At 32.5% G+C, this 17099-nt stretch overlaps 1 protein-coding gene across 1 annotated transcript; it reads left to right on the top strand.

Moving 5' to 3' along the window:
* Positions 1-1718: 1718 nt before the first annotated feature.
* Positions 1719-15945, top strand: LOC111055712 (putative carbonic anhydrase 3). The gene is made up of 7 exons (XM_039434091.1): positions 1719-2037; positions 7339-7389; positions 8213-8383; positions 9554-9698; positions 10398-10503; positions 12178-12405; positions 15546-15945. The coding sequence occupies exons 1-7, from the start codon at positions 1953-1955 to the stop codon at positions 15711-15713; spliced, it is 954 nt and encodes a 317-aa protein (XP_039290025.1). The 5' UTR covers positions 1719-1952; the 3' UTR covers positions 15714-15945.
* Positions 15946-17099: the final 1154 nt, after the last annotated feature.

The following is a 17099-nucleotide window of genomic DNA, read 5'->3' as shown; positions in this document are numbered from 1 at the left end:
GACCGTAATTAAGTGAAGGGCAAATTTATGTTTATCTTGATGTCTACGATAATTTAATCTAGAGCTAGTTGTGACACAATTTTCAGACTGGAGAAGTATTAGATCAATTAATTTCACATTACAATGATAGTAAATAAAAATTGATTTGAAAATGTAATTTACAACATTGAAATTGCTTGAATGTTAAGTGTCTAGGAGTTTCAAGTGGTTAGAGGAATAAAGGAATTAGTAAATGTAGATTACAATGGGAGATAAAAAAGAATACAGTCCTACAAGAATTAATTAGCAACCTCCTCAAGACACTTTAGTTCACAAGACTTACAATAATAACTCTTATTTTGCCTTTTATTCAATTAATCTGTATTTATTCATTTTCAACCATCAGAAGAAGGACAAAGAGACATGTATGAAGATTAAAAGTATTATAAAGGGGAATTCCAAGCAAGCAATAGGCGAGACAATTGGAAGCCTGTTTACAGTGAATTTTCCTGATTTAAAAAATATGTTACCTTGAATCCCGTGTTCCATGTCTAGCTAGATTTCAAATGTTTTCTTATTGAAATTTCAAACATAGATAAGAAAGTATCCTTATTCAAAAGTTATGTATCTTTTTCGCCCATCTCATATTTTCAAACAAATAATAAACGTTTTACTTCTGAAAACTGAACACTACTAGCGGTATCCAGAAATCTCCTGGTTGTTAGTTGAATCTTCTCTGTATTCATAATGTAGCGTAGACTCACCAATTAATTTGCTATTCATCGTCTAATTCATGATTCGATTTCAATAATTATATATTTTTCAATTTTTCATCAACTTGATAAAAATTACTTATCAACTTTCACGCTCTCTTAGCATCGTGGTAGTTGAATGAGTGAAACGTTTACTGGAAAATAATAATATTTTATATATTACTATATAAACTGAATATAATTTATATACTTCTATATTCATCTATTGCTAGGGCGAATAGGAAAAAAGGGAGAGGAGAGAACAACAGCTACAACTCAAAATGTTTCCTCTCAAATCTTTGATACGACAGTAATATTTTTCATATTATATCGTGTTTTCCATGGGATGATAATAAGCTTACAGCATTGTTTCAGAAACAGAAATTAATGCAAAATAGATAGATGCATTTCCAAGAGGAGCTTCGAGAAGACATTGATTTGATTGGCTGCTAAAGCATTCCTTGGAGGTTGTTGAATGCATTAGACTTTATACATAACAAGAACAAGAAAGCTTTTTGATAGACGAAAACAGTAGTTTTCCATTAATATTCTTCACTTCAACAATTCATTTGATAATATTAGTAGACTGACCAAGTGTACACAGTAAATCCACTACATTGACAATAGTATTACTAGTAGGCTACTACTCTACTAAGTACTGTAGTAAAGAAATTAGAAAATGGATTTTCATTGACAGATCTACGGTAGTCAGAAGTGAAAAAATCAGAAAATGGTTTTTAAGTGAAGAGCCGAACTCACGTGTTCGCTGTTCGTTTACAAAGAATTAGTAGGCTACCACAATAAATATTTCTTCACGATGTTATCTTTCCTGACATTGGACTACTTGAGTGTAACATCTATTGTGCATCTGCTCTAAATAGTGCAGATAAAAAAGGGAGGGCTTATTGTGTAGAGCTGATGTCATTCACAGCTAGATGCTAGTTTTGGGTTAAAATGAACATCACCTTGAACAGGTTAATTCAAGGCGAGTTACACTTTTATGTGATAGTATCTCACTCACGCACATTATTAGAGCTTTTTTCCTCTCAACTAGTTCTGGCTACATACATTCTTCTCCTCTCACTTCCTCCCACATCTTGGTCCATTCATTATTTCTCTCTCGGAAAACATTAGAAAGCACTCACACAATGAATCACACTCACACAAACTCAAACTAATGGTTACTAGCGGGCAATCTATGAAACTCAGTATTTTCTCATCATGTTTTTACAATTTCCAGTTGCTGACATGAAGTCATCTATAATTCCCTTTGCGATTTCGGTGTTTGTCTTCATAATATTGCAAGGTATTATTTTCACTTCATTCAATAATTATTAGCCTGAGATCAAATATCTTCACTTCATTCAACTAGCCTGAAATCTCGATAATTTTACAGTACAACTATTAGAAATTAGAAACTTAATTAAAAATTGAGGCAGAATTATGTGAATTCAACAGTAATATCTATAGCCTATATTTCTTATCCTATCAACAATTTTATTGATACAATAATAAATCAAACATAACATTGTTTTAATTGGTTTCTCTAGCTCAAGATTTCTCTATAGTTGCATGAGATAGAAAAATTATAAAAAAATATTAATTATAGGCCTAGTACCCTTTAAAATTAATAAAGTATTAAAAAACAAGAATACAAATTGTATTGTTTGATATTGTTATTGTATTGTTTTTTAATATTTTATTAATTTGAAAGGTTACTAGGCCTATAATTCTATTTTATAATACAAGAAAGTAGCCCTGAATTCATACATTTTAAAAGATATAAAAAATAAATAAGTTTTTGAAATTATTGTCATCTTGATATACTACTTGAAAATATTATTGATTGATTGATTATATTAGATAGTTTTGATGAAAGATTTTATAAACAATTTGTATCTTGAGAATATTATTATTTAAGATAGAAAGAAACGGTAATGTATTTATGTAGTATGGTACATGGTAAAACCCTATTATTACTATAATCATTCAAATCTTTCAATTTTAATAATTAATTACACATTAGATTACTACAATCGAGTGCCCGCTAATGAAATCTAATCACTTTTACTTTACATGTTTTTGCTTTACTCCATCATTGGTTAGGAACTCAACTGCAATATTATGAATACAATTTCCCTGCCTGTTCGGAGCACCTCTTAAGCTTCTCCACAATCACCTAGAATTTAATGTAATCTAGGTACATTGCTTCTCTACAAAGAAAGCCTCAAGCATTTTATGATAATAATTTTCACTTATCTTGGTTATGATAGAAAAATTTACAGTTATTAGACTAATTATCTTTATATAATAACTTATCACCATAGACTTTGAGATTACAAACAATCATCAATTATTGATCAGCGTACTATCTCTTTGATTTATTATCTCCATTCAAATAACTTAAATATCATAAATCATGTTCTTCATATTGTATAGTATTAAGTGAAATAAAATCTATTCTATTCTTTATATTTTTGTAAATCACACTCTGTTTAAAAATGTAAGAGAGAGTTCTTTTCCTTTGTATGTAAATTTGAAAATAATGCCTATCCAAAATTTATTCGTTTTTAAAGTTTTAAAATTGTTTTATTTGAAAAGCGGAAAGTGTGGTACCGGTACGGAAAATCTTTATTGCAATATGTGAAGCGTTAACCAGCCACTGTGTAGGACACCAAAGGTACCTAAACAGGGAAATTTTTAGGCATCTTTTATGTACTTAGGACCTTATATATTTACAATAAATTGCCAATGGAATTGAGAAGGTGTGATTCCTGTATTATCTTTTGTGAGAGAGCAAAGAGCTGGTTATTTACAGTGAACGACGTATGGATGGTTAGAAATGTTGTTAGATAATGGTGCAGGTTGAACTAGCATTGTTCAACGGCACCATTCTCATAAGAATATTAGGCAATTATTCAATTGAATCATTATTCCACTTAGGCATGTACGGTATTATATTAATTACATTAATTATTTCATTTATTCCAGTTTTTGGTTTTCTGGGCTGTTTCAATTTATTTGTTTTTCTGTTTTTTTTATCTCATGCGCTACAGGCAGTAGTTTCAGTGATGTTTTAGCAATCTTAATTACCTAGACTAGACTCACAGTTTTTATTTTTAATTTTTTTTCATACTAGTTTATTTTTATTTTCTATTATTTAAGTTAATAATGTTTTTACCTTGTTAATTATATTTTGATTATCTGATCACACAACTGGATACGTGATCAGTATAATTTCCAAGATACTATTTAATTTCTACTTATGTAATTTGTAATTTGAGGAGAAAATGAATTCATTTCATTCATTTATTCACGCTTCATCTATTTTTCAAACTCGTTCATGTTTTTCATTGTCAAGATTGGTATAACTTCCAAGTCTCTTTGTACGTTGGGACAATTCAGTATTAATTTGAAGCATGACACAAGATGGTATTTCAATACATAATTAAACGTTTCATGAGTCCGCTTTTAAAAATTTACTCATTTGAATATGAAAATTAGCTCAGAACAAAAGGCGCCTAATTTGTTGCAGATTTACTGATTGTTCAATACGCTTTTCACAGTGCTAAAGGATGTTTATTATAACTCAAATTATTCGAAGCTAGAGGAGTCAGTTGTTCTACAAATTTCTATAAATTTGTCCATACCACATAGAATATGAAATAGCAACAGAACGACTTGAATTATAATTTAGTTTCCTGCTTTGGATTATTAGTTCATGATATTCAACAGCAAACCCCGACCGTATTTTATATATCTTATATATATATTTTATTTTTGTATCAAGTGTTTCACAGAATTTGATACGGAAGATGAAAAGAGTTCAACAGTTTCCTAATAATTTCTACTGTATCAGTTCTAAAAAAAGAAACATTTCAAGTTGGAATGAATAATCAATATTATTTAGATTGTGAAAATGACTTCCGGAATGTTAAAAAATTGTATTGAGATTTCTTCAATTTGATCAAGAATGGGTGTTGGGGTGTTGGAGTGAGGGGTATTGAATATAATCTTTTGAAGTCTTACTTGAGTAACAGGTTGCAAACCACTAAAATAGGGAATAACAAGTCTGGGATACTTGGTATTAAAAATGGGGTTGCACAGGGCTCTGTCCTCGGACCATTCCTTTTTCTGGCCTATATAAATGACCTTCCTGATTATGCAAGTGAGGGTAGATGCATATTATATGCAGATGATACTATATTTCTGATAAATGATAGAGACCCAGTTACCAATGACAGCTTAGCCAGAAAACAGCACTAGTTGTTAATAAAGCTGAGTATTGGTTTAATGTTAATAGGTTGGTCGTTACAGTAATAGAAACAAAACAGAGTCCTTACTGTTCAACTTAAAACCTGCTAGAGAGATCAAGAATATCAAGTTTTCAGGCATAAGCTTACACTTGAATTCTAAGCTGAGCTGGGAAACTCATACTATAGAACTCTGTAAACGATTATCCAGAGTGACATATTTACTTGGCAAATTGAAATATTGTACTAGCTTAGATTTGGTCATGAATGCCTATCATGCAGTTTTCCATGTTCATTATTGTTGTATGGAATTCTAATCTGGAGTAATGCTCCTGGTGCTAAAGATGTATTACTGTGGCAAAAGAAAGCTCTGAGAAGAATGATTCAAGAGTCTTGTAGGGATCATTTTGTACGGTTAGGTATACTCACTGTGCCATGAATTTTCATTCTCAACTGTTTGCTTTTTGCTAAAGGCAATCTTGATAAATTAATGCAAAGAAGTGATATTCATAGTATGTTACAAGAAATAGGTATCAGCTGCAGGTAACTCAGGCTAGATTGACTATAGCTGCGTACACATATACGCTCTTCCAAACCGCACCGAGCACGCTCCTCCCTCGTACCGCCCTCGTTCCTCCATCGAACTACAGTCGCGCCGCCCATGCACCCATCATGAACGTTACGGAAGATGTTAGATCTTCTCGCGTTCCCCGATCGAACCATTGTTGCTCCCCGGTCGATCATCAATCGCTCTGCTGGAGTGACGTTCGGTTGAGGAGCAGAGCGAAAGTCTGTACGCACCTTAAGACTCAAATGAACTTTGATTATATTATGAGTATTAAATTATTTAATAAGTTACCACTAGATGCTAGAAATGTTACCTTTAGAGAATTTAAATTTATTAATGCTCACGTTCCTGAAAGCCAAACCACTTTATTCACTTCAAGAATGGCATGATCTGAGTATGGAGAACCTTTCTTTCTCATGACTTATTTCACTGTTTAAATGTAATTCTAGGCTATGTCTATTTAAGTATTATTCATGTATAGAACTCATATATTTTGTGGAAGATTATTGTTATGTGAGTTCAAACTTCATATTGATTTGTGTGAATTGCTTTATTCTGTATTTATCAGTGTATGAATATTGTATGTATTTTGCCTCTTGATGACTATGTCTTTTGCTCTATGACTGTGTTTAATGACAATAATAGTCCAGTCACTATATACATTGGTGCATGCAATTTATATTGTAGTTCTGATTTTTTAATATATTATTTGGGTACATAAGAGAAGTCCAGAAACAATTTCTTCATGCAAAATTTCCTTGTGCTAGATACAGGTGGCCCAAAAACCTCGTATTTTTGGCTCATTTTCCAGTTTTCAGCTATTTCTGCCAAATCTCGTAATTGGACAGAAAAATTTGCTATAGCCTTCTTTCTAGATTATAAAATTTTGAATAAAATGAGATCATTCGGAAACCTCTATCTCTATTGAGTACTGAGTTATGATTTTTCAAAAATGAGTAAAATTTGAAGAAAAAATCAATTTTTGATGAATTTTAGATTTTGATCAATAATATCTTCCGATTGTTACCATTTAGATGTATAATTCAAAATCCCTCTGGGCATATTTTTGTGCTCTACAATCTGAGATCAGGTAGAGCTCCAGGTAGATCTCATATAGATTTCCAGGTATACCTGACAACAATGCTCCTTGTATTGTGAAATACACCTAATTTTCAGCTTCAACCATCATCACCAACTACATAGTCTTCACATTGATATTTCGCACAATGACATAAGTTCATGAGATTATGTTCTATGAGAATCGCCCGTTAGATACACTTCATTTCAGTATTTCCTAGTGGAGAGGCGCGCTTAACCTCAAGGATCAAAATTTCAAACACTTATAACTTCTGACACAATGCTCCGATTTCATCGAACTACATTTCATTCTTCTCGGCTTGTCAAGGCGGTCCAAAATCATGCATCATAAGTCCAATTCGGTCAAAAAGTGGAAAATTTATTGTTGAGTGTACTAAAGCCCATATTCCAATACACAAAAAATGGCCAGAATTCTGTATATTCTGTGTATTGGAATATGGGCTTTGGTACACTCAACGATAAATTGGACTTATGATGCATGATTTTGGACCGCCTTGACGAGCCGAGAAGAATGAAATGTAGTACGATGAAATCGGAGCATTGTGTCAGAAGTTATGTGTTTGAAATTTTGATCCTTGAGGTTAAGCGCGCCTCTCTACTAGGAAATACTGAAATGAAGTGCATCTAAGCTCTCTGCTCTAAAAAACCCCATTCAATAAAAAATTGTCATTGTTTTTCATTTTAATAGGTTGTTATGGCCATCAGCAAGATCCTTTCCATTTTGGATACTCCAAACAATGTAAGTAAATCAGGATACACAGAATTAATTTCAGTCTTGTTAAGAATGTTGATTGGTTTCTATTGATTCAAATAGATTTAAACTTTCAAAGATACTAATTTGAAGAATTGATGTTACTTTTAATAAAATTGAAAATCAATGAATAATCCAAACTTTAAAGTTAGTAACTTCCAGTATACCGCAGTCACTTTACTATACTTTATTCACTGTACGTACTTCACTTTATGTTACATTAGAATTAGTTACTTTCACAATTATCAGACTAGGGCCAGTGGAGATCTTCACGTACCTAGTTGCAGACTCAGTAAATCTCTTTCGAGTTTTCCAGTATTGAGAATAAAAGTTTTCAACCTTCTACCAACCTCCTTCCGTACCCTTCCCCTGCCTCTATTCCTTAGATATTTAAGAAAATGGCTTGTTGAAAATCCATTCTACTCTTTAGAAGAATTCAGGACAGGAGTATGTAGAATAAATTATTAATATCAACTACTGTATGAAATAGTTTATGATAATGTAGCCTTATTATGGATGAACTATTATTGATTGATATTGTTGTCTTTATTTATTTCAATTATGATTTGATTATGTATAGTAATTTTATAAAATACTTTGTGACGTAGCCTTAGGTACAATTGTATCTTCAGGCTAATTAAATTTATTGATTGAAGTTACTAATTTAAAACTTTTTATAAAATTAAAAATCTGACAGAATAATCCTATGATACTGAATATTCAAATTAAATAAATAAATTAATCAATTTTTTAATACCTAATATATAGGAGAGTTGATTTTGTTATGTTTAAATTTATTTTCAAATTCCAGTGCAAAAAGAATGGGCTCACATGCCCAACACAAGCTGTGGTGGAAAACACCAGTCACCAATCCACATTGATTCGAAAATAGTAATACCAGAGCCGATCCCGGCCTTGGAAATGGTCGGATTCCACAACATGTTTCTGCACCCATTGAATCTCAGCAACAACGGACATTCAGGTAAGAAAAATCTATCAATAATGACCGGGACACACATATCCGCACCGAGCCCGCTCCGCGGCACGGCCGTGTGACGGACGTACTACGGCGAGTGAGAAAACAAATGCTTTCAAACGTGTAGGGACACATACTACCGCACCGTCACCGTGATTGTTGCCCAAGCCGTGCCCGCACCGCCGCCGACTAGTTCAGTTTACTTTTTGACGGAGACGGTGCGGGCTCGTTCAACATAGAAAGTGAAAAACTTATTGATGAGATACGGAATTTTCTAGTTTTTTATGATCAAAGTGATGAGAAATATGGTTGAGCGGAAAATAAGTTGAACCAAAATTAAAAGTAATAAATATAAACAACAAAAAGTATAAAAGAAGGAACCCGTGACTGTGTCTTAAATTTTAATCTAATTACGTTTAGATACATAAGGAAGAAGATAAAAATTTTATTGCTGATATATATTTCCGATACATGACTGATTGTGTTATTGTTATGCACCGAAATATATACCAGCACTATGATTCTCATCGTCTAATTAGTTTAAAATTGAAAAATATAAATTTAAATCGGATGTAATTAAGCTTTAATAGTGTTATATTATTAATAATAGTTTAACACATTCAGAAATCAGACCACATTAGCACTACAGAACTGAGACACTGCTGCCGCTCGGCTGTCGCACGGATATGTGTGTTCTCCTACCATCATCACCGTGTCGCTGACGTAGCTCGGATTAACTCGGCACGGGCTCGGTGCGATTATATGTGTCCCGAGCTTTAATATTGATGAAGATACAATGACAATGAAGCAGAGTTCATCAAGGTATACTCTAAAAATACAGATTGTTTGAAAAATAAAAATTTGAATGTAAAAGAAGCAAATAATGTGCTCTTAAATGGAGAGCAAGTCTTTCTTATTATTAAACACAACTAATAAGCTTTCTGATTGTTTTTCAGCAAATTCACCGATCAATTCATATGTGAACTAAGGATATATTTTTCAACACTCGTATGTAACGTGATGAGTTCTAAAAATAATGCATGATTTTACTGTTTTAACAGTGATCTTATGGGACTGAATCGATGCCCCGACTGCTTTGGCAGACTTCTACTGTACTCTAAGAATGAAATATCGCCGAAAGAAGAATAGTTAATGTTTATCTTTCTTCATTTCTAGTACAACTGAGACTACCTCCAGCTGATGGTGGAAGCATAAAAATATTTGGAGCACTCCTGGATGCCCATTATCGAATGGAGCTACTGCATTTCCACTGGGGTGACACAAATTGCAGAGGTAGCGAGCATGTCATCAATCATGTCAGGTAATCAAAATATCAATGATTTTTAACCTAGTAGATGAAATTATATTTCCTCTTCCAAGTGAGATTTTAATAATTTATGTTACTATCAGAGCGAAGAACATTTAGGTGAAAGCATTTGCATTATTTGTTTGTAAGCATTGCTATAAAAAGTTCAAGATATTTACTATTACAAACATTTGCACAAATATTTCATCATGTGTACACGGAATTGTGTATAGGGAAATTGAATTTTCGAGGATATTATTATAATTAAGGTTTTACTTCTCTAGAGACCATAGCTGATAAGTTTTCTCAATCATTGAGCAGATTCTCAAATTTTACTTGCTACTGTAACAAGTGACTCATGTTCTACTTGTGCTTGTACCAACACATATTGCTTCTCATAGCTCTATTGATCCTTTCTTCCTCTCAAATCATTATAAACGTAAAAATGAAAACATTTCCAATTCCTCCTATCAAAGAACTAAATTTCCTTCCATTTCTATACTGCAGCTATTTGAGTAAGAATTATATAAGTTAAAAAGTAGAATTCTTGAAAAAAATGACAAAATCTCTTTAGATTTAAGATGAGTGGATTCTCATAGCATTGTAATTTATATTTATTCCATTGAAAATAATATTTAAATTGTTGAATAGGTTTCAATTAGCGTACGTTAATGTTCAGATAAGAGTAAATTCGATGTTGTGATCCCATTACAGGTTTCCTCTTGAGATGCACATTGTTTTCTATAAGCAGCACTTCAGCTCCATTCAAGAGGCTTCCAAACATAAATCTGGTCTAGCAGTGCTTGCTTTCATTTTCCAGGTAAATAATAAATTCTCGATACGATAATTTATTGCAATCAATTATCCAAATATAAATCTGGTCTAGCAGTGCTTGCTTTTATTTCCCAAGTAAATCATGAATTCTCGATACGATAATTGATTGCAATAAACAAATAATCAATACTTGATTACAATATTAAAAAGTCAGTAGCAATTCAAATCCTTCACTCAACTCAAATCTTTTCTCAAGATTTGATAACATTTATTGAGCTGTATTCTATTTCTAATTAAGATCTATGATCTAATTTTCAAGTGATATGGGAGACCATACCACTGAATTATATATTAATGACAAGGTATTTATAGACCTTGATTAATGAGCTTGACTTGTGTTCTCGTATGCAATTGATTACATAAATAAACGTGAATCAATGACTTCCATTACAGCTCAATACTTATTTCATAAACTGTTTTTGTAGGTTGTAGGAATATAGAGGTAGCGAGCATGTCATCAATCATGTCAGGTAATCAAAATATCAATGATTTTTAACCTAGTAGATGAAATTATATTTCCTCTTCCAAGTGAGATTTTAATAATTTATGTTACTATCAGAGCGAAGAACATTTAGGTGAAAGCATTTGCATTATTTGTTTGTAAGCATTGCTATAAAAAGTTCAAGATATTTACTATTACAAACATTTGCACAAATATTTCATCATGTGTACACGGAATTGTGTATAGGGAAATTGAATTTTCGAGGATATTATTATAATTAAGGTTTTACTTCTCTAGAGACCATAGCTGATAAGTTTTCTCAATCATTGAGCAGATTCTCAAATTTTACTTGCTACTGTAACAAGTGACTCATGTTCTACTTGTGCTTGTACCAACACATATTGCTTCTCATAGCTCTATTGATCCTTTCTTCCTCTCAAATCATTATAAACGTAAAAATGAAAACATTTCCAATTCCTCCTATCAAAGAACTAAATTTCCTTCCATTTCTATACTGCAGCTATTTGAGTAAGAATTATATAAGTTAAAAAGTAGAATTCTTGAAAAAAATGACAAAATCTCTTTAGATTTAAGATGAGTGGATTCTCATAGCATTGTAATTTATATTTATTCCATTGAAAATAATATTTAAATTGTTGAATAGGTTTCAATTAGCGTACGTTAATGTTCAGATAAGAGTAAATTCGATGTTGTGATCCCATTACAGGTTTCCTCTTGAGATGCACATTGTTTTCTATAAGCAGCACTTCAGCTCCATTCAAGAGGCTTCCAAACATAAATCTGGTCTAGCAGTGCTTGCTTTCATTTTCCAGGTAAATAATAAATTCTCGATACGATAATTTATTGCAATCAATTATCCAAATATAAATCTGGTCTAGCAGTGCTTGCTTTTATTTCCCAAGTAAATCATGAATTCTCGATACGATAATTGATTGCAATAAACAAATAATCAATACTTGATTACAATATTAAAAAGTCAGTAGCAATTCAAATCCTTCACTCAACTCAAATCTTTTCTCAAGATTTGATAACATTTATTGAGCTGTATTCTATTTCTGCTTTTTCTCAATAAAGTTCTATGCTATTGACAACGCTATTTATCATACTTCAATTTCACAGTTTTACTATTTATTAATAAAATAATTTGATTATGCTCGAATTATAATAAGAATAATAATAAATAATTTGATTATGTAGATAAGAGAGAAGGACAACCGAGCACTGAACCCTCTGGTCAAGGAATTCTCGAAGCTGACTGAAGAAGGCAGTTCTGTCCTGATGAAGGATTCCTTCACACTGTCTCATATCCTGACAAGGAATATGGAAATATTCTACACGTATCGTGGATCCCTCACCACACCTCCATGCACTGAAGCAGTCACCTGGATTGTTTTCCCGGACCCGCTGCCTGTGTCTTACAATCAGGTGAGTTCTATTTCAAACCCAACAAGATTGGATTTGCTACAGAATTTCTCACATTCTCCTTCCACGTCGTATGACGTATTTAATCCTGATATACAGAGTGTTTCAGAAGTAGTGTCGAAAATTTGGGTTATTGTTCCTGGATGATAGGAGACTACAAAAAATGTCGTATTTTAAGTGTCCAAAACTCAGCGGTTACCCTTATAGCTGCCATTTTGTTTTTTCACTTACGAATTTTTATCTCAAGAACGAGATGATGTATTGATCTGAAATTTGGCATGAATATTTACGCTATAAGGACTCAAATTTAAAAAATAAAATAAAAAAATTTCGATGTAAATTTTCAAAATGGCGGCCGTCTTAAATTTTTGATTGGAAATTTCACGAAAAGCGTCCATTTTACAGAAAATTTACAAGAGACAAAAGAGTTAGCAAATTTTATCAAGATTTCAAGGGAGATTGGTCAGAGAAAAACAGAGAAATTAATTATTTTCGTACAGCATGATCTTGAACAAAAAAAATCATCTGAAAAACATTGTAAGATCAGCTGGATGGCCATATGGAGTCATACCGAGTTTCAAAGCTTCATCTTAAATATAATTAGAATTAAAAATGTAAAGCTGGGTTCACATTATGTTGATCATGTGTTTGTCAAGTTCTGTTCAATCTAATAGAATCTATTAGGAATAAGTTACTAACATTTTGTTAATAACTTTGGTGTGAACCCAAGCTTTACATTTTTAATTCCAATTATATTATTAAGATGAAGCTTTGAAACTCGGTATAGCTCCATATGGCCATCCAGCTGATTTTACAATGTTTTACAGATAATTTTTTTTTGTTCAAGATCATGCTGTACGAAAATAATAATTAATTTCTCTGTTATTCTCTGACCAATCTCCCTTGAAATCTTGATAAAATTTGCTAACTTTTTGTCTCTTGTAAATTTTCTAAAGTGGACAGTTTTCGTGAAATTTGCAATCAAACATTTAAAATGGCCGCCATTTTGAAAATTTACATCGAAAAGTTTTTGTTTTAATTTTTAAAGTTGAGTCTTTAAAGAATAAATTTAATATTCATGCCAAATCTCAGATCAATACATCATTTCGTTCTTGAGATAAAAATTCCTAAGTGAAAAAACAAAATGGCAGCTATAAGGATAACCGCTGAGTTTTGGACACTTCAAATACGTCATTTGTAGTCTCCTATCATCCAGGAACAATATCCTAAAATGTTCGACACTACTTCTGAAACACTCTGTATATATTTTCGACAGCCAACCTAACCTTACTCCCTTCATTATTGAACACGCTTACAAATGATATGCCCACAAAGAGACGCACATTAGGCCTATATTGCTATCAACAGGTAAATAAATTTCATTTCTATTTCACCACCTACATCACAAGGATGAGGGGCACGTCAAGGAAGTCGCTACTTGTCAATCACACTTTCACTGGAAATTCCTTTAGTGTATAAAGTGGATTGTCTGAAAGGTATTTTTTTAGTGCTTTCTAAATAGTTAAGGCTGTTTTATACTTTTTATCTCATGTGGCAGGCAATTATGAAAACGAAGACCCTGTGTTTATGTCTGACTCTGCGTTTTCAGCAGTCTACTGTGTGGGAGGTCAAAATAGTTTTTTCCTCTAGTGTTATGTTCATGTATATTGTTTCTACAATCATTGCCTAACCGTTACATACTTTTTTTATATATAGAATCGTCTTGTAAATACAGAGGGATGCTACTGTAAAAATCCTGTCTTTTCTGAAATAAGATCTGCAGTGAGCATCATATGGTAAACAGTTCATAATCCTTATTGATTAATTTTGTAAGAACAGTATTTGTTCTATGTATGTGTGCGGTGCGCTTCCCCATGCTATTATGCCAAAACTGATGTGAGAAGCAAAGAGTGAATGATAGACTATCAAACAGGTTTGATTGTTCAACTCCCTCAAGATCTCTTCACATTTAGCTACGCTACGCTGAAATACGTCCTATCTCCCAATTTTAAAACCAAGCTACGAATATGCCCCGTTTACATCAGCGTAGCGTAGCTTTCAATATTGGGAGATAGAACAGCTACGTCTTTCGGAGACGTATTTCAGGGTAGCGTAGCTAAATTTGAAGATACCCTTACAAGACAAAATAATCCATTAGCCTCCATCAAGCTGGATTCTCTAATATCAGTGAAAGTATAATTCCCATGAGTTCTGATTGGACTATTCTCACTCGAGTATGAATTAGACACTATTAGAATACTATTCGAACGTTCTAATACAATTAGAACGTTTGGGAAGAATATTCTCACTGTACTGGTCACTTCCACTGACCTGGGAAATCAGCTTAATCCTATAAAACGGCCGAAGATGCTATTTCAGAAAATAGAATTTCATAAGCTCAAAAACATGAACTATCCTTTCAGATAATGTATAGCCTAACTTTCATCGTACTATATTATTAGTTTCTATGATAGGAGCTCATTTACATTCACCAAAATCATCCAGTCATGGACCAGTAAACCAATGCAACGTATAAGTACAACCATTACTTTTCCGTGTCTGTGCGGTCAATAGTTAGTAGATATGAATTTCATAGAATACGGCATATATTTGAATGCGAAAACTTTTTTCTGGCAAGCTACTCTACTCTTTAAGTTAGTCCGGTGACTAGAGATAAAACAGTCACATGTTGAGAGAATTTTTTCTTGATTCCTTTAGTAGTATTAGAGAAAATCTATCTAAAAATGAAAATCTTCATGACGAAGATCACCTGTGGTAGATACAACATTTTTGGAATGTAGTATACAATAATTTTTCAAAGTATTACAATGCCGCATCTACATGTTGGCCCAATGAAGACCAATGACGACCAGCGCCAGTGTGTGGAGGGTGGTTTGCCAGCACTGGCCTTCATTTACCAACGTTGAATTACCAGGCTGGACCAGCGACTGGGCAAACATGTGGAATAGGCATACGAATATTGTGTACTAAAGGCCTATTTAGTTTGAGTAACAGTACCTAACATCAGTGATGCCGATCTTCAAGTGTTATTGTTTCAACTAGAATAATGTATTGTAAACTTTAATGATTGAAGTCGATTTAAGGTTTTATTCCATACTCATTTGCAATAACCTCATTTTCAGATGAGAATGTTCAGATCAATGAAATCTCACGAATCGAAGCTTGTGGACAACTTCAGACATTTGCAAGAGATCGGACACAGGAAGGTGTTTGTGAGACTGGGTCCTTCAAACAGCTCGTTCCACCACAACAGAGTGCAAGACCACCTCAGAACCAAGTTCTGGGAGTAAGACAGAAGCATCACTTAAGATATAAGCATCACTTAAGACTGTGTCCTCCAGAACAAAGTATTTCTATCACTTTAGAATAGGTTGATTAGATGTAATCATATGATAAGATCTGCTGCATTTAGATAATTAGATGAGGTTTAAAAATTATGAGAAAAGTGGCGTACGACAAAACAGCTTTTACAGAGAAATATGTTTATCTGTTTTAGTATGAAATAAATGATATCTCTGTAAAGTTTGGAGTTTATTCATTCAATTTATCCAAGTTAAAATGAACAATAAGTTATCTTTGTTCGTCGAGAGTTGATTGAACTGAATTTTCTTGACTTTACCAGATTCTGTAACTTGTGTTATTGAATTTATTATTGTAAATCCCCGGTATAACAGTTTGAAATGTCAAAAGTTCAAACAATTAAACATTCAAATTCCCATTTCTACGGTAATGTTGTAACACAATCACTTAGCTGAAAGTAAACTTAGAATGATTAGCTTTTCAAGGCTGTGCAAAGGCTAAAAACAAACTTTCTACTGGTGATATTTTTTAAAGTTTTTCGATTTGTATCATCAAGCTATCAAAATGAAAAAGTTGTCTCAGGAAAACATTTTTCCGATCAATAGGCTACTTTTTGAGATATGAGAACCTGAAGTTTAAATTTTTTAGACAAAACATTTCAAATTCGGTAAGAGATAATTCCATGAGGTCTTCAGGATAAATTCTTCATGGTAATGTTGATTGAATAAAACCAAAAATAAATTGAAAATATCAACTTTTGAGAAAATTATTCAATTAAAATAACTCAACTAAAAGTTATTTTTGGTCGTTTTTAGTAAAATGAATAACTTTCTCAAAAATTGATAATTTCAGAAAATTTTTGTTTCATTCAATCAATAATACCATGTGATCCTCTGAATCTCATGGATTTATCTCTTACCGAATTTGAAATGTTCTGTCCCAAAAATTTAAACTTTAGGCTCTCATATCTCAAAAAGTAATGATCGGAAAAAATGTTTTCCTGAAACTTTTTTATTTTGACAGCTTGATGATATACAAATCAAAAAGCTTTGAAAAATATCACCAATAGAAAGTTTATTTTTAGCCTTTGCACAGCCTTAAACAAGCTGTGCTTAACTGATGGGATGCTCTAGGCCTATTTGACTTGCTATAAAATAACATTTTTATATTATAGCATATTATGACTTCAAATAGCATATTATGACTTCAAAACTCTACTTTAAATTCAGTACAATGGATAATGTTGGGTCGCTTTGAACTTTCATGATTGGAATAAAGGATTTGAATTCAAGAAAAAAGATTTCAACAATCGACCCCCCCACCCTGACCACAAGAGAAATAAACTTGTGAGAGACAGACGATTCCAAGGACATTGA

This window comes from Nilaparvata lugens, chromosome 8 (genome assembly GCF_014356525.2).
Source record: "Nilaparvata lugens isolate BPH chromosome 8, ASM1435652v1, whole genome shotgun sequence".
Taxonomy (NCBI): domain Eukaryota; kingdom Metazoa; phylum Arthropoda; class Insecta; order Hemiptera; family Delphacidae; genus Nilaparvata; species Nilaparvata lugens.
Note: the sequence above shows the minus strand (reverse complement) of the source record. Positions and strands in the feature narration are given on the sequence as shown.